The sequence below is a fragment of the Trichoplusia ni genome, chromosome 6 (genome assembly GCF_003590095.1).
Source record: "Trichoplusia ni isolate ovarian cell line Hi5 chromosome 6, tn1, whole genome shotgun sequence".
NCBI classification, from domain to species: Eukaryota; Metazoa; Arthropoda; class Insecta; order Lepidoptera; family Noctuidae; genus Trichoplusia; species Trichoplusia ni.
The window spans coordinates 2858617-2886060 of record NC_039483.1 but is presented as its reverse complement, the minus strand read 5'-3'; the positions used below and the strand labels follow the sequence as shown (position 1 = coordinate 2886060).

The window sequence follows — 27444 nt, the reverse complement described above, 5'->3', positions numbered from 1 at the left end:
AGGTTAATATTCGGCCAGTACTTGAAAAACGTGCGGACGCTACGCGCGCCGCCCGGCTGACTGTTCACCGCCCGCGCCAAAACGTTACGTAATAAAAAAAAGAGTTTATCTATCACTCAGTATTTTTATTCTGCCGTGTTCAGTGTGTTGTGATTTTGCCGCCTTTTTAATTTATTATTTTTGACGTTTTGTTTTTTTTTCGGTAAGTGCTTAATTTTATTTTTATATTTTTATTTAAACGGCTTTTTGTATGTAGCTTCGTAGCTATTAAAAAAATATTAAAAAATAAGTGTTTTGTAAGTGTTATCATGGCAAAATTTTTAAATTATTACATTACTATATTTTCTTTATAAAAACTGAAAAAGTAAAATATTAAGAAGTTTTTACTAAAAGCTTTTCCAATAAAATAATCCTATGACTGACCAAAACTATTTATTTAGAATTTTCTACTGTAGCTTTAAAGTTGAATATTTTATCTTCCTTTGATTTTATTACCTACCTACATTTTTCGTTTATAAAAGTGCAATCACTTGTAAATCGAGACACGTTTTTACTTACACATAGATTTATTTATGCGATCGTATTTTACCTTCAAAAATAATCAAATATCTAATCAGAAAAAAACAGTAGTTAAAGTTACCATGGCAAATTTCTGTATTTGGCTGAATATTTTATTACAAATAAGCACACGTTAATTCAATGTCAACTAATTCTATTGGTACAAAATTTTATAAAAAATGGTTTAGCCTTTTATGCGTGCGATAACATGTATCAAACAAACTTACGAACTTACCTTGACTAAATGTCCTATCTACTTACGGATTAAAATAGTAGATTAAAATGTTCTGTTTTTACCTCTAATAGAGTTATCAAAAGATAGTATATAAATTACACTTCTGCCAACCCATTTTATGTATCCTACTAATATTATAAAGAAAGTGAAAGTTTTTATCTATGGATGTATGGCTGCTTCTTCCTTTTTCACGCAAAAATCACTAAACGGATTTAGACGAAACTTCGTACACAGATAGTTTATAATCAGGATTAATACAGTCTAGTTTTCATCCCGATTATTAACTCTCCCGATTAATTTCGAGTAGCGAGTGGGCCCGCGGGCAACAACTAGTGCAAATATAAGAATATATTAAATTTTAGTCCCTTCGGTATAAATTGTTTTAATTTAATCAATTTATTTAGCCGTCCTCAATGTATTACGATTGTGTTGTATCATGTTTATGTGCTTTGTATTTAAATTAATATTAACTCTTTACAGTATATGCATGTAATATGTAATGATATATAAATAATTTGTCAGCTTACGTGGGTAGTACTAGAATCTAGATGGGCAATTAATTTTATTAAAACAAAATCATACCTACTGGATTTAAATACCGAAAATCTAATCTTATGAAGTACAAATGAAAAATCTAAATTACTTGAAAAAAAAAAAGTATTTCTTCTTCACATTAGTCAGTTTTTAAGCTATTTTGCCTCATTGGGGATCAATGCTTTACCTTTGGGTATGGAACCTATGTTATTTACATGTTGGTAGTATTGATAATACTATTTACCTACTACTATTTTTCCTACCAATATTATAAACGCGAAAGTTTGTATGTATGGATATTTGTTCCTCTTTCACGCAAAAACCACTGTACATATTTCGAAGATTATGGTACGTAGATAGTTTATAACCAGGAATAGTTAGCCAGCGACAGTTTTATCACGATTTTATGTTCCCGTGTGATCATTTTTGACTGGTACATAAAACTACAGTACATTAATATATATCTACTGTGATAAAACTCAACTAAATACTCTTTAGATAATGTATCTAAAAAACTTGGCAGCCATATTTAAAATAGCTATTTGTACAGCCCTCAGATTTTTGACCCTGCATTCTGCAATGTTGGCGCCTGTTTGAAGTTTAAAACAATCATGATTTACTATCAACCTATGAGTTATTATCTGACAGTTTGTGTTATTTGATCGACATCTGTCAAGCATTACATTAGGTCAACTGACATTATTCAAAGTTTATTGACCCTGATTCTGTGATAATGCGAAATATTACTGAATTAATATTTGTCAAACTATTCACTGTTTTTGTTGTATAGAAAGGCATGCGAGTTGCGACTATGAGTTTTATAGTTTCTTAATTAATTGGTCTGAGAGTCGTTTTTAAGGTTACCCCGCATAACTCATTGTGCGCAACGTGTTTCAGGTTCGATCCCCACGTATGGCAAGCACTTATGTAGTTAATCCACGAATACTTGTTTTGAGTCTAGATGTTTTTTGCATGTGAATTAAACGTTTATAACACCCCCGCGTGGAAAACGGTTTCCTCAAAGATTATACCGGTCCTGGAGTTGACTATTAATAACTAATTAAAAGTAATAAGTACTTTAAATTGCAGCTTCAAATGTCTACAGACGGACAGAATTAATATCGCATTCATAATTACTTGTGTGATATATAGGGAGTAATAAGCTAAGCTTAGCTTTTAAAAACTACAAAGTAAAAATAAAAAGCTGTGGTTTACCTACCTACATACTTATAATTTCAATGTAAGATTAACTTTAATGATAATTAATATCTTTCTTTCACATAATTTATAATCAATGATTACTGAGACACGATTATGCTTTTATAAATTTTATAACCAACCTATAGTATTACAAATGTGGCTGAATGTATAATTCCTGTGCGATAATGCAATGGAATCATACATACAGCCAAAAACGTGTATATTATCTATGCTCTGTAACAACGTTTAGATAAGCAATGATAAATTATGGCCTAATAATTATCAGTGTTTTTTATTGATAAAAACGTTTAAAATCAATGTTTTATTAGTTTATGTTTGAATATGTGTTATATTGTTAAATTTTATTAGATTGTTGTTAGGAAGACTTTATAAACTGGTCAGATATGGTTTATTGATATTTGTCTTATTAAATTATCTCAATATAATCGAATTAGTTAGGGCCATTTGTTAATCTGTAACCCTGTTTATAAATAATTAATAACCCGGTAGTTCCAGCTGCATTAGTCTCCTATAACAAAGTCTTATAAAAGTTGCCTACATATGTCGTAATCCATTTAATGAAATGAATGACATGTCACTTTCATATCCAATTTCACAGGAATTTCAAATCAATCCTTTTGGAATACACAAACACATAAAATCACACAAAACTTATTTAATTTTAATTAATTTTCTTTATCACTGTCGAAATAAAAAGTTACCAGTAATTTTTTTATTTTTTTATTCATACATAATAATAAAATAATATATATTTATATTTAGATAGTCCCCTGATAACCTGAAATACCAAGCATGAAGAAAAAAAAATGAGACACTTTTTATCAGTGTTAAAAAGTGTGTTACAATAACATTTTATAATATTATTTTGATATCTAACAGTTGATGTTGCCCTTTGAACGTACAGCGATAAGTCAATGGATGTTTTTATTTCAACGTTGTTACTATTGTCACTGCAAACTTTATTAATCACGTATCATTATTATACATATGTGAGTACTATGGTCTTTCAAAGTTTGATTATTGGACAATTCTTTGTGTAGTATTTCGAGTTAATATATAGCATTTAATTCCTTGGCTTTCGATTCGTAAGAGAATTGTCGAAATCGGTTCCGTAGACCCCTTTTTTTCGGATGGGATATCATCAAGCGAATTTTCTTTGAGTTCAGCGAAGAAGACTATTACTGACTAATCCCCACCGAAGTTCCTTCTTTTGCCCATGTGTCCCGGCCACGGTAACACTTTCCGACTTTCTCCCACTCTACCCAAAGCGGAATCATTTGATGATTTCCCACCCGAAAGAAGGAACCTACTAATATACCTATATTTTAAATAAAAAGTGTTGCCATTATGAAAAAGTATTAAAGTATTACTACTCCACATCGCGTACTGCATCGCGTCGAGTATTGTCTAAATTTGGGAATGAAAGGTATGCTAGGCCCCACTGAAAGCAAGCTATTCTTGACAGCCTACACAAATACATACCTTTCATATACTCTGATACGTTAAAATACGCTTATCAGTGACATGATGACAAGTTTTCCTATCTGTTGACATGGCTTAAGATAATCCGACATTCAGCTACTGTATTTACAACATAAACCCTCATAATATAATCTGCGACAAAAGCATGATCAGGCGCTGTAAAATCCAGCTTAAGAACACTATAAAATTAAATGGTTATGATAATAATATGGAAAATAGAGATAATCTTTGTTGAGTATTTGATAATTTTAATGCGACAGTTAGTGACTGTTTGTGACACTTTCACGCCTGAAATACTGAATCGATTTTGATGTTCTGACCTTGATTTGAAGGTAGAAGTTATTTAACATTTTATAAAAGTTTGTTTTTAAATGAATTAATGTTATCATCCATGCATAAAACAGACTCTTTTTTCGATTTTGGATATCAAGAGACCAGTACAAGACCAAAACAATTGAAAAAAGGTTCTGCAGGGGGACGTTCAAGCCTTATAATATAGTCTAGGGATCTTTGTTGACCCCCCATGTTGCCGAGAACACATACTGCTTTTACGAAAGCATATTAAGTAAAGTATTAAGTAGTTAATACTTAATGCAGGGTTAATCACAAAACTAGTTATAACTAGTTTTATATTAAACTCGGCAATATCTTGCTATTATCTACTGAATCACTTCAACGTATAACGCCGAGTAAATATTTGACTAAAGTAACAAGTTTCATATTGTTTGTTTTGGTATTAGCATGTGCAGTCGTGGTCAAAACGGTTTTTATAAAGGAAACTGGTTATTTTTAATAAGCAACGACAAAGAACTGAAAATTATCGGTAAAATCACAAAAAATGCGCTTTTCTGATTTCTATAATATATCACTTAAAAGTATTTCAGACTAATGCTGTCAGTCAAACGAGATCTGGGATTTGTTTCGGACTCGCCTTATCTAAAGTTAATCGAAAAAAAAAAAATATAGTCATAGAATCTGAAATGGCTAAATCTACGAGTATTATGTATAGTTTTATTTTTTCTCGTAAACAAAATATGAAGGATGTGCAGTAAAATAAAACATTTTGTGACGTCACTTACCAGTACGGTTTTACTAGCAAGTGATGCTACAAGTGCTTTTAATCTTCCTAACTTATTAATAATGTGTTGGAATGCAAAAATACGTTCAATACTTTTGGGAAACCTATCTCTCTACTTAGACTTTTTCAAATACCTTATTTCAGCGAAATTCATATCCAATTACACTCGCGTTTTGTTTTATAGGTTACAAATATCTTTTGTGACATGAAACATGCATTATTACCTGTGTATCTTATCCTCAGACGGTGTTGCCTTGCGGTTAGCATCCGAGTATCATATATCTGTATCATTTAACGACCTAAATCCGGTTATAACTATGCTATATTTACAATTGGAGGGCTTTGATGTCTAGACGTTAAGAAGAACAGGTAGTAGTATTATTTTTTTTGCTAGAAAGACTTACTTACTTCAAATAAAAAAAACAACCTTGATGAATCTTTTATGAGATCAAATCACAGAAGACAGCGACGTTAAATGGAAAAAGAATCAACCGATAATATTTCCTTTATTTTCGCATATTTACTGTATACAGGGCCCCAATTCTGCTATTTACAATTGATTGCAATGTCCGATGAATAACTGGCAATTGGATTAAATTCGCTTTTTTAAAACAAATATTGGAAATTAAGTACGGGGCGAAACACTCATGGTCAATTAAATGAATTTCCAGTTATTGTGTTGGCAGAATACTTAAGATAATAGGAATAGTTTCAAATTTAATGCAACTGAAATTGGATATATACCGGCATTGGAACCTAAGACTTTGGACTTGGCAGTTCAACGGTCACACCGCAGAGCTAGCTTGCTATTACCAATAATACAAATGAAATCACGTTAAAAAGAAAACAAAATCATCATTCCCCTGCCCTTATCCCAATTATTATTTGTGTTCGGCGCAACATGTCATCTCCTTCCATACCTTTCTATCTGACGTCATCTCACAAGAAACATTAATTGCAGCCATATCGGCTTTCACACAATCCATCCATAGTATCAAAAAAAAAAAACAAAAAAAAAAATAGAATATAAATCAAATGATTTTAATACAACATTTATTTATCTGACAAATCAAAATCGATTGGCAATAAGGTATGTGTCTATGCTAGAGCGATATAGAAATTGTTAGATAAAATTAAATCAATTTTATCTTTGAGTACGTGTGTTTTTTAAACATCAACAACTTATGGAACGATTACAATAGATTCTTATGGAATATAATTTAGCAACGAAATTAAATAATTTATTTAGCAAGTGGTATCACTTACACGTCTTATTGCGAACGCTGGAGTCCACATTTCCTATCTGCATATGGAAATGCAGACCTATCTGAGTAAGCCTGCTTAGACCAGCTTATGGTGCTCAAGCATTTTTGAGGATGCCCAGAAGAAGTCTGGGTCAAGCTGTCTGGGTGTCTTTGTGCATGAAAATTGTATGTTTGTAAAACCCCCCGCGACACAAGGATTAAATTCCTTAGTGCGGGAGTCGTTTTTATAAACAAAAAGAACCTTCTTGTGGATCGAAGTTAAATACTGTTCTTCCTCATCTACTTGAAGATCTTCAACCCTTCGCGTAATTAATTCATCTTCTTTAAGAGATTTCATACATTTTACGGTCGGCCGACTCCAAACCGAGTCTCCTTGGCAAAGCAGCTGTTTGCGGTTTACCTTGCACGACTAGGATGATACAAGGTGCAAGGACATATGTATAAATATAAATTTAAGGCCTTTAAGAAGAAATAAGTCAATTTCAAAAATAAAACAGTTCACTATACTAAAGTGCCGGTCGGAGACAGAGGGTTTCAAATACACATCCCAAATGAAACAATTTTTAAATGATTAAAAACAATGATTTTAGTGTTATAACAAACAAAAAAAAAATGCATCATGTGTAAACTGTCTAGTTATAAAGGTTCATGAGACGAACATAGTGACAGACGTACAAACATACCACTTTGGGCAGGCAACCTTCAAAATAATAGAATAGACAGCCTCTGTTAGGCAATGGGAAGTTTCATTTCCAGAACCAACAAGCATACTAAGTTAATAGCATGTTAATAATAGTTAGTACATGGGGGCTCACTATCGCACATTATGTACACACCTTAATCTATTTATGAAGGCCACACTTGGGCAAGCTTCCGTGACCCGATAACCAAGACACTCCACTCCTATCTTTTATCAGATATCGGCTGATAACTCGAAGAGATTTGGCGCCGATTTCACATTGAAACTCAAGTTCTTCGAACAATGGCCATGATATTTGCATGGTCCTAGTAATAACTTTACGTGGAGTAAAATTTACTTAGATTATTTACAATTTTACAGAGTTAAATATTAACAAGTTAAAAAACAAAAAATAATTAAATCAAAGCATCAAAAAATTCATCGGCCTCGCTGCCGGCTGGGAAAATAGTTATAAATTATACCGGCCTATTAAACGTTCCACAGATGGGAACAGACTTCTTACCATGTAGAGAATGTTTGAGCATTGATCACCGCGCTAGCGTACTGCGATTTCAGATTATAGATAATATCCACAATAAAGGTCCGATTCTGCTATTTACAATGGCTTAAATTCGCACTATTATAAACATTTTCCCAACAAAATAATTGGCATTTCACGGGGCGGAACACTCACAGTCAATACATTGAATTTCCATTTATTGTGTTGACAAAATGCTTAAGAAAATAGGAATAGTTTCAATTTTAACCCAACTGCCATTCATTCATCGGCCGTTGTAATAGCAGAATCGGGGTCCAGGTTTCACACGAAAATCAATTTATTTTGCCTGCGTAGGGATCGAACTTGCAAGTATTGCAGACAAATCTATACGTAGAACCGTAATACCACTGTGACTTAGTATTTCTTTTCATTTACGGCTCTTATTTTTAAAACGCGGTCTCTTTAAAGGACATAGGATTGTCCTACCTTGTTCAGAACTTTAATCAAAAGCTTATAAATACAAGAAAGTATTGTGAACAATATTAAATAAATTTTAACTAAACTATTATTTACATTTTTAAAACTATATCAATATAAAAAGAAAAATATACATTATTTACAAAGCGTCAAAAAAGACATCCTCATCCCTGCCAAAGTCAGGAAACGTGCCCAGAAGGCTGGCTGCATTGCCACCTTATATGGCAATGCTAATTCTTTGGGCAAAATATAGACCAGCCTTCTGATCACGTGTAGAGTCGACCAAACGCTTTGCGAGTTCTTTATAAAGAACTCGTGCACCTGGTCCCCATGTCCCGAACGTTTCGACCCCAAACGGCTCAAAAATATAATTACCAACAAGGTTATTATATTTCCGCCGTTTTAGGGCTTCCGCGGCTCCAGCAGCAGCGCCCGGCGAGACCGCTGAACTTAGAACATGGGATGGCGCGAGGGTGTCGACGCATGTCGCGTCCCACAAAAAGAACTTAAATCTAAAACGTGATGGAACATCTACTATATTATTAAGAACTTTATGAACCTTTACTATAATTTTATGAACAGCTTCTTAGATGTTGCTATGTTCTCTCTGATACATGTTCATTCTTGTCAGAGCTGGGGAAATTCTTTTTGCAAAGAAAAGACCAGCTTCCTGATTTCAAGTGGACTCGACCCAGCGAATTGTGAGTTCTTTGTAACGAACTCATTATCCTATTTTTTGTATCTATTGATAGGCAATCATGGTTTGATCTACTCCCTAATTCGGTTTGATCGGAAGGGAGTGTCAGACTTTCTACTAACCCCACCTTTTTATTTTGTCATCTGTGTACCGGAAAAAAACCCATAAATGTTCCTTCTTTTTCTCTTTGTGTACCGTGGCGGTAACCCTTTTGGACACTCTCCCTGTGTGAGGCCCGATGGAATTGTTTTGACATCTACGAATGGTCCATCAGCCAACACTCGAAATATCACATTCCCGATAAGTACCACTTAGAGCTTATCTTCAACCGTTAAGGCCAAATCAGTTGTGTCACTAAAACTCTGATAATGGAGTGTGCAAATATAATAGTTCGAGGAAAGTTACTAATGGTATTTGAGTTTTAAGAGGATTTAAAAGCTTTTTTCTATGAGTCACTGATGTTGATGGTCTAGGTAATGTTATGGCTAATCTAATCGAGGACATACTAGCGTAAATATTACAGCCAAAAGTGTTCACGTTTAAACGGCTGGGTCAATTTTGATATATTTGGCGTTGTGTAGCTGTTACGGCAACAGTCCAAAGAGCCTAGATGGTGTAACATCGCACTAGATCAGAAAACTCCAATAGAAATTACATGCATTCAAGTGACATGACTTTGATTGTGAGAAATGTAACTTGTCCACGTGCTATAAGATGTGTAAACGTGTGAAGACATTATAATGCTTTACGGCCATGCTCGTCGATGACGTGAAGGAATGGGACTATGACAGAGTCTGCGAGTTTGTATGAATTTATGACAAAAATTGTCCTTACTTTGACCCTACAAACGCGTATAGGAACAGATGCATTGTTCAAATGACAAAAATACTTGCAACATAAAGAGTCATTCTTGACCTTTTACCGGCTTTAGGGTTGGCAGGTTTTAAATTAAATATTATTCTGCACGGAGAGGCGGTTGAGGTCACCACGCCAAAACCACTGTGCGCGGGTAGCGGGTTCGATCTCCGCCTAGGGCAAGCATTTTCTGTAGTATTAGCTGGCTTCCTATTCTTTTCAATCTGATAAACCAAGAGAGCTTGTTCTTTGGATGTTTCATACCTAGGCAGCTATTATCATAGCACAGATTTTTTTTAATCGTAGTACATTAGGTGTTAAACCAGTTTCAAAATTAATGTTCAGTTTACATATTAATATTACGTCTGATTGAATATTTAAAAACATGTTTTATATTAACATGACATTGGAAATCACAGTTTGGATATTTAATTTTAAATCGTATACATAGTACACATTCGTATAAGCTGAAGTGTTTTCATACGGCGTAGAGTTGTAAAAAGGAACACAAAAACTCACACAGACATAAGACACGCTGTTTTTAGAACTAAATGACTAACAGATTATATATTTCCCTCTAATCACGTATGTAAAAATAACCACAAAATTAAAGTCCATTTAAAATTCACATAAGAATATAGTAAATTTTCCAACTAGGCAACCCTACGGCATCAAGGAAATAAGTATACAATACAATTTTATGTGGCTGTCAATAGGGAGCACGCTGGTTCCGCCCGTTTGGCCCATTGAACCCCATTAAGGCACAAATGTACTTGCCATGCATTTGACTTGACCTCAGTTAGTTTCTGCATCTGTTTACAGTCCGAACGAACTAGAATAATATGGAATTAGCTGGCGGGCATTGATGGATGATATCATTGCGCTGCTTCATGAAGTGGGTTGGGCAGACTCGTTTTGTGAGACAGTGGAACTTCCATAAAGGGATTTGAATTGTTGTTTGGTGATTTGAGATTTTGGGCTAGTCACTTGTGAGAAAGAACAACGAAAACAAGAATTTGGAATAATTGAGGACACTAATAAACATATAAGTAAAAGTATTGGGAAATACTCGTATCGACAAAATTAACCAGCGTACTTATCGGAAAATGAAAAAGGCAAAAATTGTTTTTTTGACATACATAACTGTTGAAGTTCCCATATTCCCACATCATAAAACTATGATAAAATAGTCTAGATAAATCCAAGTTTGAATATAATAACAAGTAGCACCTACCTACAAGTAACGCTTTATTTGCAGAACATATTAACACAATTAGTGTTGGCCCAGACGATGAAGGCCGTCATACTAATGTTAATATCACAGATAATCTTAATTAACTACAAATGTATCTGTTTTCCAACTAGTCTTGCTAATTCCATCCTACTTTATGAGCTTTGAATAATTATATTTATGTAAATGTGTCATATAAAACTTATTTGTGATATTGTCGGTGAAGGTAAACGTGATGATATCGAAAATGACTTTAAGATTGACGATGATGTTTGGTTATATTTTTTTCTGCCCATAAGAGATTGTTATTCGGACATTATTGATGTCATGAACAGTATTAAGACTGTTTCTTAATTGGTAGGCAAATACCGCTAAGTCACCGTATATTGCATACCCAAACCTCGTAATTATCCTACCCTAGTCCACGGTGGTATAATTCCCCATTTTTCACAAACAAATCGGTACGAAATATGTTATGAATCAATGCCGCTGTCAATTGTAATTCTGACGTTTAAATAAAGCTATTAAGTAGTAGGTACTGATCATCTGTTTCTCTTGTTTCAGAATGCGAGAACTGGACAACTGATTAAAGATGGATAAACCGACGATGCATATGCTCTCCGTGCAGGAGAAGGGAGGCCAGACCAGGAAGGCCAACCAGTACATAGCCGCTGTAGCAGGTAACAATTAGGATCTTTTGAACTAGCCTCGCTCCTTCCAAATTTTCTTAATACTATTGTTTGATGGCTATAGTTCTGAACTTATTGTGAAGAATCCATAGGAGATGCAACAGCTTCGGTACCTATTTTGAACAATCATTGGTTTTAATTGGGATTGGTTTAGGATTAGGCTTAAAAACCATGCAGATGTGTTTTTAGACTCTTGAGATGAGTTAACTTGTTTTGGATTGCACAAGTTAATCGATAATAAGTTAAGCTACGCCTGATACGGTCGCGGTTCGGCTGCGGCTGTTATTTATTCATTTTTTTTTTTTTGATAGTAACTTTCGTGAGAATGATTCATTATTAAATGATGTAACGGTTTACTCACGCGTATTTATCGGGGTAGCCCGACTAGTTTCGGACCCAACCGGAGTCCTTAATCCGGTTGGGTCCGAAACTAGTCGGGCTACCCCGATAAATACGCGTGAGTAAACCGTTACATCATTTAATAAGTTATTTATTCATCTTTGGCAGTCGTTAAGGATAGTTAGACGCTAGAAGTCTGTCAATTCTTACTAAGGGGCATCGTGTTGCCAAGGTAATTGGGTTGAGGTGGTCAGATAGACAGTCGCTCTTTGTAAAACACTGGTACTTAGCTGCATCCCAAAGTAGTTGCGAACCGGGTAGGTCGCGTATGAGACAATTTTGCTGCAATAATGCAGGCATATCCGACCTCCACAACCTATTAACTGAAAAATACTGTATCTATGACTAAGACTTGTTGAATGATTGTCAGCGGAAATGCAATCGAAGGCAATATGATGATTCAATTAAAGATCAATTAGAGGCATATACAAAGTTCAAGAGGTACTTCAAAACAACCAATGGAACTTTTGAAGATGAGACAAACAACCGACGTACTTATGGACTCTCGACTTTTGTATGAAGGTCGAAATACGTAACTGCTTACTACGAAATATTCCCTGAATGTTAATTGACAGAAACGCAGGAGTTTCTAGCTTCTGACTGCCCTTAACGGATGTAAAAGATGTGTAAACAACAACCAGGACCGAAATGTAACGTGCCTTTCGAAACACTATGACACTTCACTATGACAAAAATGGTCACCCATCCACGGAGCGACCGTGTCATGTGTAGCTTAACCTATCGACCGACTTATGCAGTTGTAGTTTAGGCACGAGATACCCGTACATATACGAGTAGCATGTAGTATATTTGTCGTTTTTATATGGTTGGTATCTCAAATCTGTTAAACCTTAATTCCTTAGGTTACCTGAACCTTACAATTGATGTAAACAGGAATTAACGCGATTATGCTTTTTTTAATGGCTTGTCGTCTCGACTGGCACTAGTCGCAAGCAGAATCTGAGTCTTACATTACCAGTTATTCGAAGTATCATAAAAATAAAATACATAAATAATTTCTCAACTAGTTTTGGCAAGTATTTCGCTCATATTTAATTTTCGTCTCCATTTGAGATTGTTATTTCTAGTTTGTCATTTCAGGTTTGTTTTCAATATTCTGCCAGAAGTATTAGTATTCATCAGCTGAATTATCTTAATCCAAGGAGACTAACATAAATATGTATTTTTTTTATCTTATCTTTTTAAGGCTGCTCTTTCGTAAAAGGCTTGAAAAAAGCGTGCAGATGAAACAGCTTTTCGTCGGCACTTACAGAGGATTTATATCTGCAAAAAATAGTTAGTAATCTACATGATACGTAATTTGGTTTAGCCATATTTTTTTTATTGGCATCACATAACAAGTAAAAAATCCCCAAATCACCTCCAATTCGTAGAGACAAAACCATTTTACTGCTTTATTTTTAATAAAAGAACATTAGAGAAAAATCTACTGCTACATAGTACTGTTACATACATAGGAAAATTATTTGGTTTGGTTACTTTTTAAAAATATGTCTGATTTCTATAATAACTATTTAAAAATGCGTCCCGTATAAATACTGCATCTATATCAAACCCGCACTCGTCGAAATGCACAAGGTCACTAGCGAGAATACAAGCCTTAAATACAAAAGTAGACTTTGACTGCATGGATAGCCCGAGTGGTGGTGGCACGATGCGCGACGTGTTGCGGGTTCGATAAGCATATTATGTGAAATCCGCGTATGCTTGTTCTGAATCTAGGTGTCAAATCAAATCGTTTATTGCAATCCGTAATGTTTAATTACAGGTGGTAAAGATAAAAAAAAATTTAGGAACAATTATAGACCCTGTCGGACACAGCTAAGAATAAGTAGAACATGAGACATGCGCTCTTAAATATTTGTAATACCCATTGATTAATAAAATGTCGTCCTTTATGAAAGACCAGCGTAGGAAGACTTATTAAAAACACGTGTATACGTGTGAAAAGTATATTAAGAGACTGTACCAAAATAATGACCTTTCGTCTACACAAGGCCCACACATATTTGTAGAAGATTTATTCACTTGAATAACAACAATGGTATTAATTCATGACCTACCTTATTTCGAAGGCACCTTTCCAGGTCGTTGACTTATTAATAAGGCAATGTCAAGTGTGTTTATTAAGAATCGTTTATTATAGTAAGTTCATATTGTTAAGACTTACACTTTTTGTCTATCTAGGGTTTTGATGTCCTCTGTCCAAATGTGCGGAATGTGAGGTTTAAAAGAAGTCTTTGTGTTCGTAAAGTAACTTCTGATGGTTTTCAATATAAATTAAAAAGTGCCAGCTTTTTCGATTATCGGCACCCAATCGTACTAATATAAAAAGAAAATTTAATATTATATTAACATATTAATTAACTGTTTTCTTCTATAAAGGCCACTTTAATGAAGGTTGACTACCAGTAGCTGGAATCTATCTACAAACCTTTCAACTTTCTATTCAATCTTTTTGATCATCAACCTGTGAATAATTCTTATTTCTTCACGCCATAACCCTAGACCGATTTCGATGAAATTCAGCAAGGAGATAGCTGACACCAACAAACAAATAGGCTACTTTCATACCAAAATTATTAAAGGAGAATTTTGTATAACCGACAACCAAGCAAAACAGCAAGTAACAAATTTCTCATCAACAATATTCGTCCTATAGCCCTAATTACCATCGAACACTCACTCACCATACTGATAGACATGACTTCTGCTAAAGACCATTTACATAACATAGAAGACGAAAACAACACTTATCTTAACATTGAAACACGGTATTGGCTACACCACTCGGTCTATTTATAACGTGTTACCAGAACTGTGATGCGATTGACTGCCGTTTTAACAGACACTATTGTTTCAATTAACTGTGATATCATTATCTCTATGTTTAGTACATTATTTAAGTGGTATGACCTTTTCGAATGTTGGTAGAGGTGGTTTGGTAGGATAAAAATAGTCTGTGTGTGCAGCAGAAAATTGCATGCAGGTGATATCTTTAGTTATATGCTTATATTGGTCTAGTAAGTAGTTCCGTTTTTGGAAATGCCGACGAAAGTGATGAAGAAAATTGAAGCGTTGATAATTGTTAGATACTGTAATTGCAAGAAGACTTTATTATTTCATTTATACTTCATATGCATGAAACTATGAACAAAGGTGGACAAGAAGTCTTGTACTAGACCTTCATTTGACTTTAAATTTGGTCTGTAAATATTTTTAATCAAAACCTTTCGCATTTTTCTTCAACAATCTGCCTGAGCGTCCATAACTTATAAGTAAACTTTGAAGAATGTAACTTAGATATTTTAAAACACTGAAAACATTTCAAAAGTCAATATTCTACTCTCATAATTAATAGCTTTCAAAACCCAAATCTTTTTTTATCACCATCAACATCTGCCCGTTACAGTCCAAACACTTTTCTGTAGACTTCAAATATTTATTCAATCGTTTTCCTTACAGCGGCCATCGCTGCAGTAGCTGGTGGTACCATCTTAGCCTGGACCTCACCAGCTCTACCACAGCTGACGCCCCTCGTCACCAACGCGACAGCTCTGGCCAGGAATGGTTCTCTTTCTGGAAACTCCAGCCAACTCGTCAACTCCCTCAACCAGACTGCCGACTTTTTATTGGACACTAAAGACAGTAAGTGGATTAATTTTTGTACAGATTTTTAACTCTTCTTAAAGATGGTTGGTGCTGTGGAATGAAGAATGCTGTTTAGTAGTGTGAGTGAGTATCCAGCCTCTTGAGGTAGGTGGAAGGTGATTGGTGAAAGGTAAGTTACTTATAGGTATTATTAAATGACCATTATCACCACTGAAAATCAAGACTAGTCGAAGAAGTTGCGTGTGCTAGATAGTGAAGCATTTCAGGTTTGTTTTTCATTGCACATTTATAAAGATTATGACATTATTATTATTTGACTGTCGTTACGAGAAGTCAGAAGCTAGAAAGAAAACTGAAAACCAATCTAACTAAAGGGTTTCGTCTTTCCCAGGTGGGTTGAGGAAGTCACATAGGCAGACGCTCCTTGTAAAACACTGGTACTTAGCTAAATCCGGTTAGACTGGAAGCCGATCCCAACATAGTTGGGAAAAAGGCTAGGCCGATGATGATTTATAAAGATTATGACTATTGTTTATAACTACCCACACATGCAAATCAGGCCTTAATATTCATTTAGTTATTTATTAATTGGCATTAACACAAATCGAATGAATTTATAATGAATGCACCTGGTGGGCAGAAAGTCAAGTTTGAATGACTGCCTCGGTGTTTGTCATGTACTTTCTTTGCTTTGTCATCGTTGGTTATAGTTGTTAGTAACCCTCCGTGCCTCGTGTCACGGTGTACGTAATTGAACCCCACCGTTTGTCTCGACCGATTCTCTTGATATTTTGTATACCTACATAATCGGTAGGTCTGAAAATCGGACATTTATTTTTCATACCCCTAATGGCATTTTTTCCATTCGTACATAATGTTTTATGCACTATAGAAAATAACATTTTTCGGACAGCCAGTAGCTTAATAAATTCAAATATTTTCTGTTCCGTCTATTTTTGAACTTTTAAATGCGCACGTTTCATAACATTACAGGAAAACTAAACCACTTTCCTGTTTATAATTTCAACATTGTTTTTTAGTTCCTTGTTCTACGTCATGGGTACGCCCACTTTAAATAATTATGAACGTAACTGCAGTTGTTTCGTCATATGACTATTACTCGAGATAAAAGTATTGAAAGAACGACATATTTATGTCTGCCTTTGAGGGAGTCGGAACTAATTTAGGCCGGTCAAATTTGACATGTATATTTTACCATCTGTTACCCGCGGGCCTTGCTACAAATCAAAAATGATCACACGGGAACACAAAATCGGGATATAAAATATCCCATGTGTTAATCCTGGTTATAAACTATCCGTGTATGAAGTTTCGTCTACATCCGTTCAGAGGTTTTTGCGTGAATTAGTAGGATAGTAAAAATATGACATTTTGTTCTTTGCTACTTTAATATTTAATACACCTGTTTTTATTTTATTATCTGAGTGATTTATCCTTATAATACACAGTCAATATCGTTAGCTTATTTTTAGACAGACATTTGGCTATTGAAACGCTTAACGCTTAACGCTTACCGTAAGCTCTGGTAGGCCGAAGATGAGGTAGGCAGAGGTTATAAAAAAGATAGCAGGAATAGGACGGATGCAATGTTCAAGAGACAAAAGAGAAAAGATAAAAGAATCACTTATACTAGTAGAGGTTTTTTCAAGTCTGATGACGATGACGTTGTTGAAGTTTAACTTATTTCTATATCTCACCTTTAGGACAAAACGAAGGTGACGCCATTATAACTATTACATATAAGGTCGTAAATACAACCCGCATAATTGTTAACTTTACCTCCGATGTATATCGATACTATTCGATACTATTCTGGGATTTTCCTATACACATGAGAGTATGTTACTATAAACATCCTTGTAGTTTATACAAGTATACGTGTCGATGACCCGCATTGAATTTGCTATATTAAGACTTGGAACTGAAATCCATTACTGTCTGACTATCTGGGTAGACAAGAAAAAATGTTAACTATGATAATGAAATGGATCAAATATTTGGTCAATGATATGAGTTCATTCGCCCAAAAAAGTGCAAACCCATTTTTCGGGTTTACACTTTTTTTGGGCGAAGTGGCTTATAAAGAATTTTATTGTTCAAAAGATAATTAATGAAGTAACTTGGGGTGTTGATTTTTCTTTGGGATAGACGACAAATGATAATCACAGGTGAAAATATATGAAGGCTTTTGAAACTGAACAAGTCTACCGGCTAAAACCTTATTGGAGGGATGGGCAAGTCATGTGGCGGAAATCTGTCATTTGGATGATAGGAAGACCAAGAGTCTCTCAAATGCCACGTGGCTTCGCTAAAATATGGCTATTGTATGCTGATGATATGATTACTACCCAAATGTTACTGCTCAAATAAATGCAAGTAAAAACTATTTCCATATAGATTGAATGCAGTTGTAGCCTTTTTGCTTTAGTTAGCATTAAATGCTAAAATAAATTGTATCATTGAATTTTTGCTCATTTGGGTAATAACAGGAAAATAGTAGGTACCTATGCACAGTTTTAATTCAATTTCCACATAAAAATCGTGTAATGGTCCATATTTTACCTTATATTACACAATTTTATTTGCATTTACCAGTTATGTTTAATTTTAAACGTTAACACGCCAGTCGGGTCATTTTGGGGTCATTTCGGAGGAGTTGGGAATGAGCTTAGTAGCCCTATGAGGCGCCTAGAAGGAATAATTAAAAACATTTGTTTTAAGAAATAACGTTTAACGCATATTTTTTTTATTGTACTGCTAAAACTAATTTTACTTTGCCGTCTGTATTTAAATTTTAATATCGATGCCGATATCCAGACATACTGTCAAACTTAAACCTTTTATTCTACAAGACCGAGTTTTGTCGACGACTTCGCATAAATCTGGTAAAGATATTCGCACACAAACATGTTATATTTACATTGAAGGTATCGTCAGCAACAAAAACCAGATACCAAAGCAATTTAATGAGCCACCAAAAATGATAAAAATATCTTTAATTGTATTTTACTCAGTCATCAACAGGAATATGTAAAGCTACTTCTGTGAAAATTTTCAACATTAACTTGTTGTATTTTTAATTGTATTCAGGGTTTTAGAAATAACGGTGTAAATACTTTTTTGTTGCTATCTGTACCAGTAAATATAGAAGTGGGCGTTTGGCACGCCATCTGTGGGCTATTTCTGTGCCAAACAAGCACACGCCTCCCATTAACTGGCATCTTCATTTGTATCAGCTGAAATGAAGGAATAATAGACTGTTGCTATCCCACTGCTGGGCAAATTATCTGCACTCCACAATATCTACTTTATTGATATTAAAACCTAGTTAATCGTAGCCAAGTAGCATTTGTGTATCCGTGAGCGTTTTAGAAAACATTTAAATATATGGAAATGACAGATTCTAGACCGATGTATGACCTAAATGATATTGGGCATTATTCTGTACTTGTCAACAAAGTAACAACTATTACTTTCTTTTGAAGTTAGATAATAATAATTTGGACCTTTTAAAATATTTAAAAAACCTGCAAGTTTCAGGACGAGTTATAGCGGGCAAACAAACAGTTCTTTCACCTTGAACCTTACAAGTACATTTAAAAATAAACATCTCATAAATAAATCAAGTTTTATAACAGTCTCAAGTCTCTTATAACACACCCACTATACAAACATTGTAAACAATTTTACACCGGTTTCTCGCAAAATTTTACAACATCCGTTATCCGGAGATCAAAAAAATCTCTTTATTTTAATCAACCACGTAATCAGTTTAAATTTACGATGCCACACGGCTTGGCAGACACATGTGTTACGTTTTTATCACGAGACACGCCTCCGTAGTAAAATAAACATTGTTTTAAAACATTATCTTGAGATTGACCTTCAAAATCGCAATGTCAGGAATTTGAGCTGCAATATTTAAAGAAATACTGCAACTATGCGATGTTGTTGAGTGTTGAGGACTGAATTTCTAGTCGAAGACTATTCTTATTTTCGTATGTTAACTTCAGACGTGTCTAGATATAAAATACCAGGGGGCAAACTGGCACGTCTTAAAGTATATTACTGTGGGCGTGGGTAAGAGATACCGTTAAGCGTTGTGTAGTGCGCTGTCACATTTCCTCTACCCTAATAATTTTACTTTAAGACGTAATGGTAGACCCTCAGGAACTTTGTTCATGAATATAGTTGGGAAAATTCTAGGCCGATGAATTAAAGATTGTATTGTTGAATCTCTTCTAGCGGGGCAGGGGGCGTGACGATCACTTCCCCTCGCTCTCTTGTTCAGGGATGAATTACTTCGTAAAATCACAACTGTGCATAAGCGGAGTCTCTTATCTCCAAATCTAGCTTCTTCAAGAGGTGGTGGTTAGACGATAGAGCCTATTTATTTTCTACAAAACAGATTTACTACATCATGACCAGTACAACAATCAGGTACACAATCACGTCATTGTCTTTCAAACCCAGGAGTTTATTCTTGGAGCCTGAGTCGACTGACGTACAAGACTCAACAGATCTATACTTTTTTAGTTTTCTTGAACGTGTATGTTTACCTGTAGATATTTAATGAGTTGTCTTCACGTCATCAGTCGTCCGATGACGTGGATAGCTTCATAAATACATAGTCATACATAATTCCTGCTTCTGAATAATTTTAAACTGTTTTCACTCGACTTTACGTATTTACGTACCCACGTAGATCATTAGCCATGTGTGACTTGTCGTCATATTAGATACCTGAATGTTTAAATTCCGGAGTTATTGTGGTTTAGAAGGTTCTAATGAACTGCTGAACTATAATTTCATGCGTATTTTTATCGAGGGTTTAGGTTTACTACACCTACTAGAACTGATGGTTTGCTATAAAAAAGAAACTTCTTTTTAAACCTTCCGAGAGATCATGAAAAAATTACCAGTGTTTTTGCCTATATCTGAACAACAAATATTGGCAAAGATAAACCGTATTAAAGTTTAGGAGAAGGCAAAAGAAAAGAGACAAGATTTTTAAACTAAATACCCTTTTGTGACTATTGTGTAACAATACTGAAAAGGAATTTAGGATTTACGGGAAAAAATAAAAATAAAACATTCACTTATACTTCTAATCGTCATGGCTGAAAATTAGTAGACAAAACACAACTTCGTTTGTAACCAAAAATCCATCAAAAAAATGAACATAACCCCAAAATCCAACGAAACACTTTCATACTACCTACCTATCAACCTGACATATTTAGAATAGCCACTATCTGACGTCTGTGCATTGCATAAGATACTCCTACGTGCTTTAGATATAGCGTAGACGCTCATCACGCGACGTTACGTAGAGGAGGCCCGACAGAGATAATGCCGGTTGATTGCCCTCTTAGACGGATGTGGAGGTTAGTCCATTGTGCTAATAGGGTCGCTAACCCATCCGCCATCCGTCCTCTCAATTCAGATCATTCTGCTATTGTGTATCTTGTTCGTATTGAAGGAGTCTTTGTAACTCAAGGAAGATAGAGTAACATAGTTATATTTGTGAAAGAGATGAAGTCTTATACGGGATAGAGCGCCATCTCTTTCTAAAACGTTATTAGTGACCCCTGTATGAGATATTTGAGATAAATAACAAAGAGACTTTGAATCGACTATTGTTTATGATAACGATGTTTGAAAGCCTTTTCTTCGCTGTTGTGCATTTGCGATGAATGCAGTGTTTTTTTTTTGGAAAAGGATGTCGAGGCATGATAAGGGTTATCTTTAAAAAAGTGATAATTGTAACAATGCGCAATTTACTATTTCCATTTGGGTCTTTTCCTCCGATCCAATGAGTTGCCAAGCGACTACAGCAGATAAAAAAAAATCGGATTTTTAGTTTGTCAGTGCACATCATTATCTTCTCTCCGTTTTTGTAACATACATCATCACTACTCCACTCCTATTGACTGATTATAGCGTGCTGGTATATATCCTATAGCCTTCCTCAATAAATGGTCTATCTAACACAAAATGTTTTTTTCCATTGGACCAGTAGTTCATGAGATTAGTGCGTTTAAATCAACAAACAATATCATCAGCTGTACAATATTATACTACGTTATGTAGTCTACGAAGTATCGTTAATTTTTATAACCACTAGAATTTTTACGTCTATCCTAGAATTAGGCATAACATTAGTCTTACAACGGAAGTGCTCAATATGAACCTACAATAAGATAACTGTGTGGCCTAAAGATAGAATAGGCGAGACAAGTACCTTTCATCTATTTGAGTGGGATGTCGTAAAAGTAGCTAGACCTAACAAGCATTCTGTAAAGACAAGCCACTAAAATTACAGGCAATTAATATTTAAATAAATTTTAAGGGTAGGTATAGTCAATGATTACAAAGTTGAAATATGTAATTATTTTTTACTTTAAAAACAACGACTGCCGCTTTGAGGAACTTAATCCTTGTTGGGGTTTCACAAACATTCAAGTCACATACACAAAGAGACCCAGACTCAAGACAAGTATTCTGCATCACACAAAATTCATGTCCTATGCGGGTATCGAACCAGCGACACGTCTTACTCGGTGGGCTTGGCATCGTGACTTCACATGAAACTATACTTTATTGTATCTGGAATTTGTTGTAAACATTTAAATTATAAATATTAATTCCACTAATTTGTTCACAGGCTCCCTGGTATCCTCAATCCTGGCTATAGGTGCGGCTATGAGCGCGCTCCCGGTGGGCATGCTCGCACAGAAGATAGGCAGGCGGCCCACCGTGCTCCTCCTCTCCATTCCCTTCATGATTAACTGGCTCCTCACTATCTTCGCCAACGGAGCTGGCATGTTGATCGCTGCTCGATTCTTCGCCGGATTAGCTACTGGTAAGGGATCTAGAATAGTGGTGGTCGATGTAACGACGTTACTTATGTTGATGTTCATTTTTGGGTTTATTGTTGACATTCACGACACAATTATTACGTGGCGTAAATAAAAGATACCAATACATGCTTCAATTTTCAAGCTTCAAGCTTCATGCTTCAAGGCTTTGAAAAAATTATGCTTAATGACAGAACAAAATAAGTCAAACACAAGTAGAGAAAATGTCAAATTAATTAATGTATTTCTTAGAGCTACCACAGACACTTACCACTTTCTGGCAACCACGCTTTTTGCCGAAACGTCATTACAAATTATGCACGAGTGCATCATATTCTTATTCTTTCCCTTAATCTCCCATATATGCTGATTTAATTGAATGAGTTGATGAAAGATTTACAATTGTCGGTATCTAGTTCTGTCCATGATTCATTTTTGACCATTATCTCTTGAAACCAAATTCCATCTGATTAGAACTGCCTGCCTACATCAAAACCCTCGCTTTTCTAGGCGGTGCTTGCGTGGCGGCTCCCATGTACATCGGTGAGATAGCAGAGACCTCCATCCGAGGGTCCCTGGGCGCCTTCTTCCAGTTGTTCCTGACTGTCGGCATCCTGTTCACATTCGTTGTAGGCGGCTGGACTCATTGGAGGACCCTGTCTATTGTGTCAGCTGTGTTCCCTATTCTACTGGTAGTTGTGTTCTGGTAAGTAAGAATATTTTTTGTTCTTTAATATTCATCCTGTATTTGGTAAGGATTTGTTTTTGTGGCCTTAACTCTATCCCAACTGAACAAGTAAAAGAAAATTAATTCCCGTTTTCCGTAAAATAAATTCAGTCAAATTTTCTTTGTCAGAGCATTTTTTTTAAGAATATAAGTACGTGAATTGTTAAATGAATCACATGATTCTCTGAATGAAATTCCGATTGCTCTTCAACACTATAATCTCCGTTCCTTCTCTAAGAAACGCTTTAAGCAGGAAGAACAGAGTAAAATAAAAATGGATGAAGTTTCGTTCGAAGTAAAATTAACACACTAATGAAACGTCAGAAATATAAAAAGGTTCAAGGACGACCAATACGCAGCCAATGCTATGGGAATGTCAATGGATGATATATCTTACTTCGTGGGTGTAACGAACCCACAAGTTTTGGCAAAGAAATCATAATAAGTATTTTAGCGTGACCAACGACGCAAAGTCTAATCGATCACACTGTTTTATTCACAACATACGTGACAAGCCCTCTTAAACAAGTGACGATATTAGAGATGATAGAAATAAATAGAATACATTCAAATGTATGGACTTGACATTTATTTCATAATACACATCAATCACGTCACTATAAATAAAGGGCCCGTCTTTTGTAATGTATTGAACTAACATGTCAAAGCACTGTGAGAGGCCCGTTATTTTTTTTTTAATGTATTGAACTAACATGTCAAAATCACGTCATTTGGCGAAAGTGAATGTCATTCCCATATACTTATGTTGAACTTTTTTATTCGTAAGTACGTAAACGAAGTAACGTTAGGCATATTGCTTTCCAAAGCGTTAATTTTGCGTTTTAACCTATCTGGATTTGTTTAGCGAGATACGAGAGACCCGGCAAATATGAATTAAATTAATTTGAATAATCAACACCTTCATTTGATAATTTATACAGTTTATATACAGGTATTTATGTAATATGTAATATTTACGTATTTATGTAAATGCCGCTGCAAAGTTCACCTATAATGTATATATAAAAATAACACAAACGTAGGCAAAAAGCAACTTTATTAATATTTAAAATCTTTGCTTATTACTCGCGAAGACGCGCGCTGCGTTCCAATATATTATTTTTTTATTTTTAAAAGGACTCCCGCGCTTTTTAATTTGATACTTGTATGACCGGGTGGTTCAAATGTTTTATTCAGCATAGGACTACCTCGGCTTAGGGAATGTATTTGAAGATTAGACTTATTCTTGTCCCATGTTAAGATAAAATCTGTTTCTTTGTTTAAATAAGAAAAAGATGTAGATAGAAATCTCACAGGTTTTAACGATAAAACATAATATTTTTTTGTCAATAAAAACATACTACCGAATGCAAATATGAAACTATTGAGCCAAACTTGATTTTTAAATCAAATTTTAACTGACCAAAAGACAGCTATTTCTCGTTTAATTAAAAAATAATCCACAAAATCTGTTCATCTGGTTCGAAGTACTGAGGCAACAAACACCGACGAATTGAGAACTTTATTTTTGAAGTCGGCAAAAAATAATATAACAATGCACATCTGGAATCAAAAGATCGCTCTATAGCCAACAGCGGAAGACAAAAGAGCTACTGAAAAATCAGGTTTTATAATAAAATATGTTTATTTCTAGGTGGATGCCTGAAACCCCTCAATACTTGCTCGGTAAGAACAGAAGACGTGATGCTGAGAAGTCTCTCCGCTGGCTCCGTGGACCTGATGCTGATCTCTCCGTCGAACTTGAGGATATGCAGAAAGAGGTACTGGTCCTTATTACTTAAGTTAACATTAATTTATAAAAAGTAATAAACTTCACTCTAATATTTACAGCTAGATATAAAATAACATAAAGGAACTTAAAAATAATTTCGACTTTTTAAATCCTGCATCTGCTTTGGCGAAAAACCCTTTTACGTTTTTATAACTTTCTAAGGCGAGTTTTTAAAAATTACTGATATATGTCATGGACAAAGTATTACCTATATCACAAAAAAATCTGTTTTATTACCTTCTACACATACTCCCTCCTCTTCCAGGTGGACGACGCGGCCCGGCAGCGCGCGGGCGTGCTGAGCATGGTGACGGACCGCGCGCCGCGCATGGCCCTCATCTGCGGGCTCGGCCTCATGTTCTTCCAGCAGTTCAGCGGCATCAACGCCGTCATCTTCTACACCAACAACATCTTCCAGTCCGCCGGATCCAACATCCCCCCTGTCATCGCCACCATCATCGTCGGAGTCGTCCAGACTATCGCGACCTATGCCTCCTCAGTCCTCGTCGAGAGAGCTGGTCGTAGAATCCTCCTTCTCCAGAGCTCTATTATAATGGGCATCTGTCTTATCATCCTTGGGATCTACTTTAAGCTTCAAATGGATAAGGTTAATGTGGATGCTGTTGGTTGGTTGCCTCTTGTCTGTTTAGTCCTGTTCATCATTTCGTTCTCGATGGGCTTCGGGCCTATTCCCTGGATGATGATGGCTGAGCTGTTCCCTGTGGAGTTCCGCGGGGCCGCGACGGGGGTCACTGTCATTGTGAACTGGATCCTGGTGTTCATTGTGACTCTGTGCTTCCCTATCATGAAGGATGCTATCGGTATCTACAGCTGTTTCTGGTTCTTTGCCGCCATCATGGTCATTGGCTCCTTCTTCGTATTCTTCTTGATACCTGAGACTAAAGGCAAGTCTGTTTCCCAGATCCAAGCTATCCTTAGTGGGAAGAAAGTTTAAAAAAGATGGAAATGTAATTTTTTAACATGAATATATCCATAATAGATTTGTTGATTGATTTTTATATCGAAAAGTAATCCAAAATCAAAGATACATTTTCTAGTAAATTATTATCATTTCTAAATAGAAAAAAATATATATTATTTGATAGATTTTTGTGTAAATAAGAGCTGGGAAAAATGGATGAAAAATCAATAGATATTGCAGAATGGATGCATGAATGTCTTTTGAAATAGAGCAAAAAAGTATTTGACTTGAAAATGTATATTTTTGTTCATTACTAATAAAATAATGATTTATATTGAATGCCAAAGCTCCGCCGAACAATCATAACAATAGTATTTATTAAGACACAACAAAATAATTGTGATGAGATCATTTTTATTATTATTTTGTTATTATTATTTTTATTTATGAATGTAATCGTTGAATGTTTATAATAATGTTAATAAGCAAAATGATAGACTCTTAGCTGGCCTAATAGTTTAAACTTTAGATTTAGTATAAATAATGAATTTTAGTACATTAGTCAAGTGCCAAATGGAAACAAATTAAATATTATGTATATATTTGCTAATTTTTTATATAAATTGTGTAAGAGTAAACCAATACTAAAAATACTCATATTTAATTATTAATTAAATACAAATCGAAGCGAACAATTACCTTTGAATACGTAATAATATAATTATTCCTCTTTAGATAAAACCAAAGGAATGTGATAAGTAAACTTGAGTGCTTTCCGTGTTAAAAACTGTTATAAAATAAGTGTGAAAGAGACGCTGCTATCTATTATATATCTCTATCCCTCTCTAACAGATTTAAAGGTCATAAAACATATCTGACAGTGCGTTAGAGAGATGTTGATATGTAGGTAATAAGCACCGTCCCGTTCACTCATGGTATATCAAAAATCAAAAGTATTGGTAGTGATAAAAATCTAAAAGTAGGGTAGAATTAAATAATGAATTTAGACAGGGAATTTGGCTGTGTTAACGAAATTATTGTCGCGAAAACTAGATGTTTAAAAAAAAGCACAAACGCTGAGGAAGATATTTTCTAATTTCTTTCATAATAATATATGTTGTGAAATAATATTAATAAGCACTTTGTATCACATTATTTTAATATTGTAACTAAAAATTATAGTTTTCAGAAATATACCAGTTCGTCTTAGAGTAGTACTTCTGTTATCGTGGGAAAGAGATAGCACGCTACACCCCATAGTGCTATCTCCTTTCGACAGTTAAAAACAGTACTTTAAGACTTGGTGGTTATTAATGTGACATCACTTATTTTTGTATAAGTTAATAATGTGCCAAATATTTATGTTTTTAGATATTTTTACATAAGTGATCAATGTTTTAATGTTATTTTTAATTTAATGTAATCTATAATAAGTGTAATTTAGAATAATAAATAATAAGATAAAATATTTTGTTGTTTTTTTTTCTGTTTATGTTTTGAAATTTAATTTCTAAGTATTAAAATAATATAAGAGTGGCCTGTTGATCAAGTGGTTAGTGGCCCTGACTGCTATACTGGAGATTATGGGTT

At 34.8% G+C, this 27444-nt stretch overlaps 1 protein-coding gene across 1 annotated transcript; it reads left to right on the top strand.

Annotated features, from left to right (window-relative positions):
• Positions 1-26921, top strand: LOC113494673 (facilitated trehalose transporter Tret1-like). The gene is made up of 7 exons (XM_026873081.1): positions 1-202; positions 11376-11491; positions 15386-15568; positions 22221-22418; positions 22924-23119; positions 24795-24921; positions 25198-26921. Exons 2-7 carry the CDS (start codon positions 11404-11406, stop codon positions 25885-25887), a joined length of 1482 nt encoding a protein of 493 aa, XP_026728882.1. The 5' UTR covers positions 1-202; positions 11376-11403; the 3' UTR covers positions 25888-26921.
• Positions 26922-27444: the final 523 nt, after the last annotated feature.

Excerpts from the sequence above, each read along its gene's own strand:
- LOC113494673 (XM_026873081.1), top strand. The coding sequence starts at position 11,404 with ATGGATAAACCGACGATGCATATGCTCTCCGTGCAGGAGAAGGGAGGC. Across the intron at positions 23,120-24,794 it reads CTACTGGTAGTTGTGTTCTG|GTGGATGCCTGAAACCCCTC; the intron begins GTAAGTAAGAAT and ends GTTTATTTCTAG. Across the intron at positions 24,922-25,197 it reads TTGAGGATATGCAGAAAGAG|GTGGACGACGCGGCCCGGCA; the intron begins GTACTGGTCCTT and ends CTCCTCTTCCAG.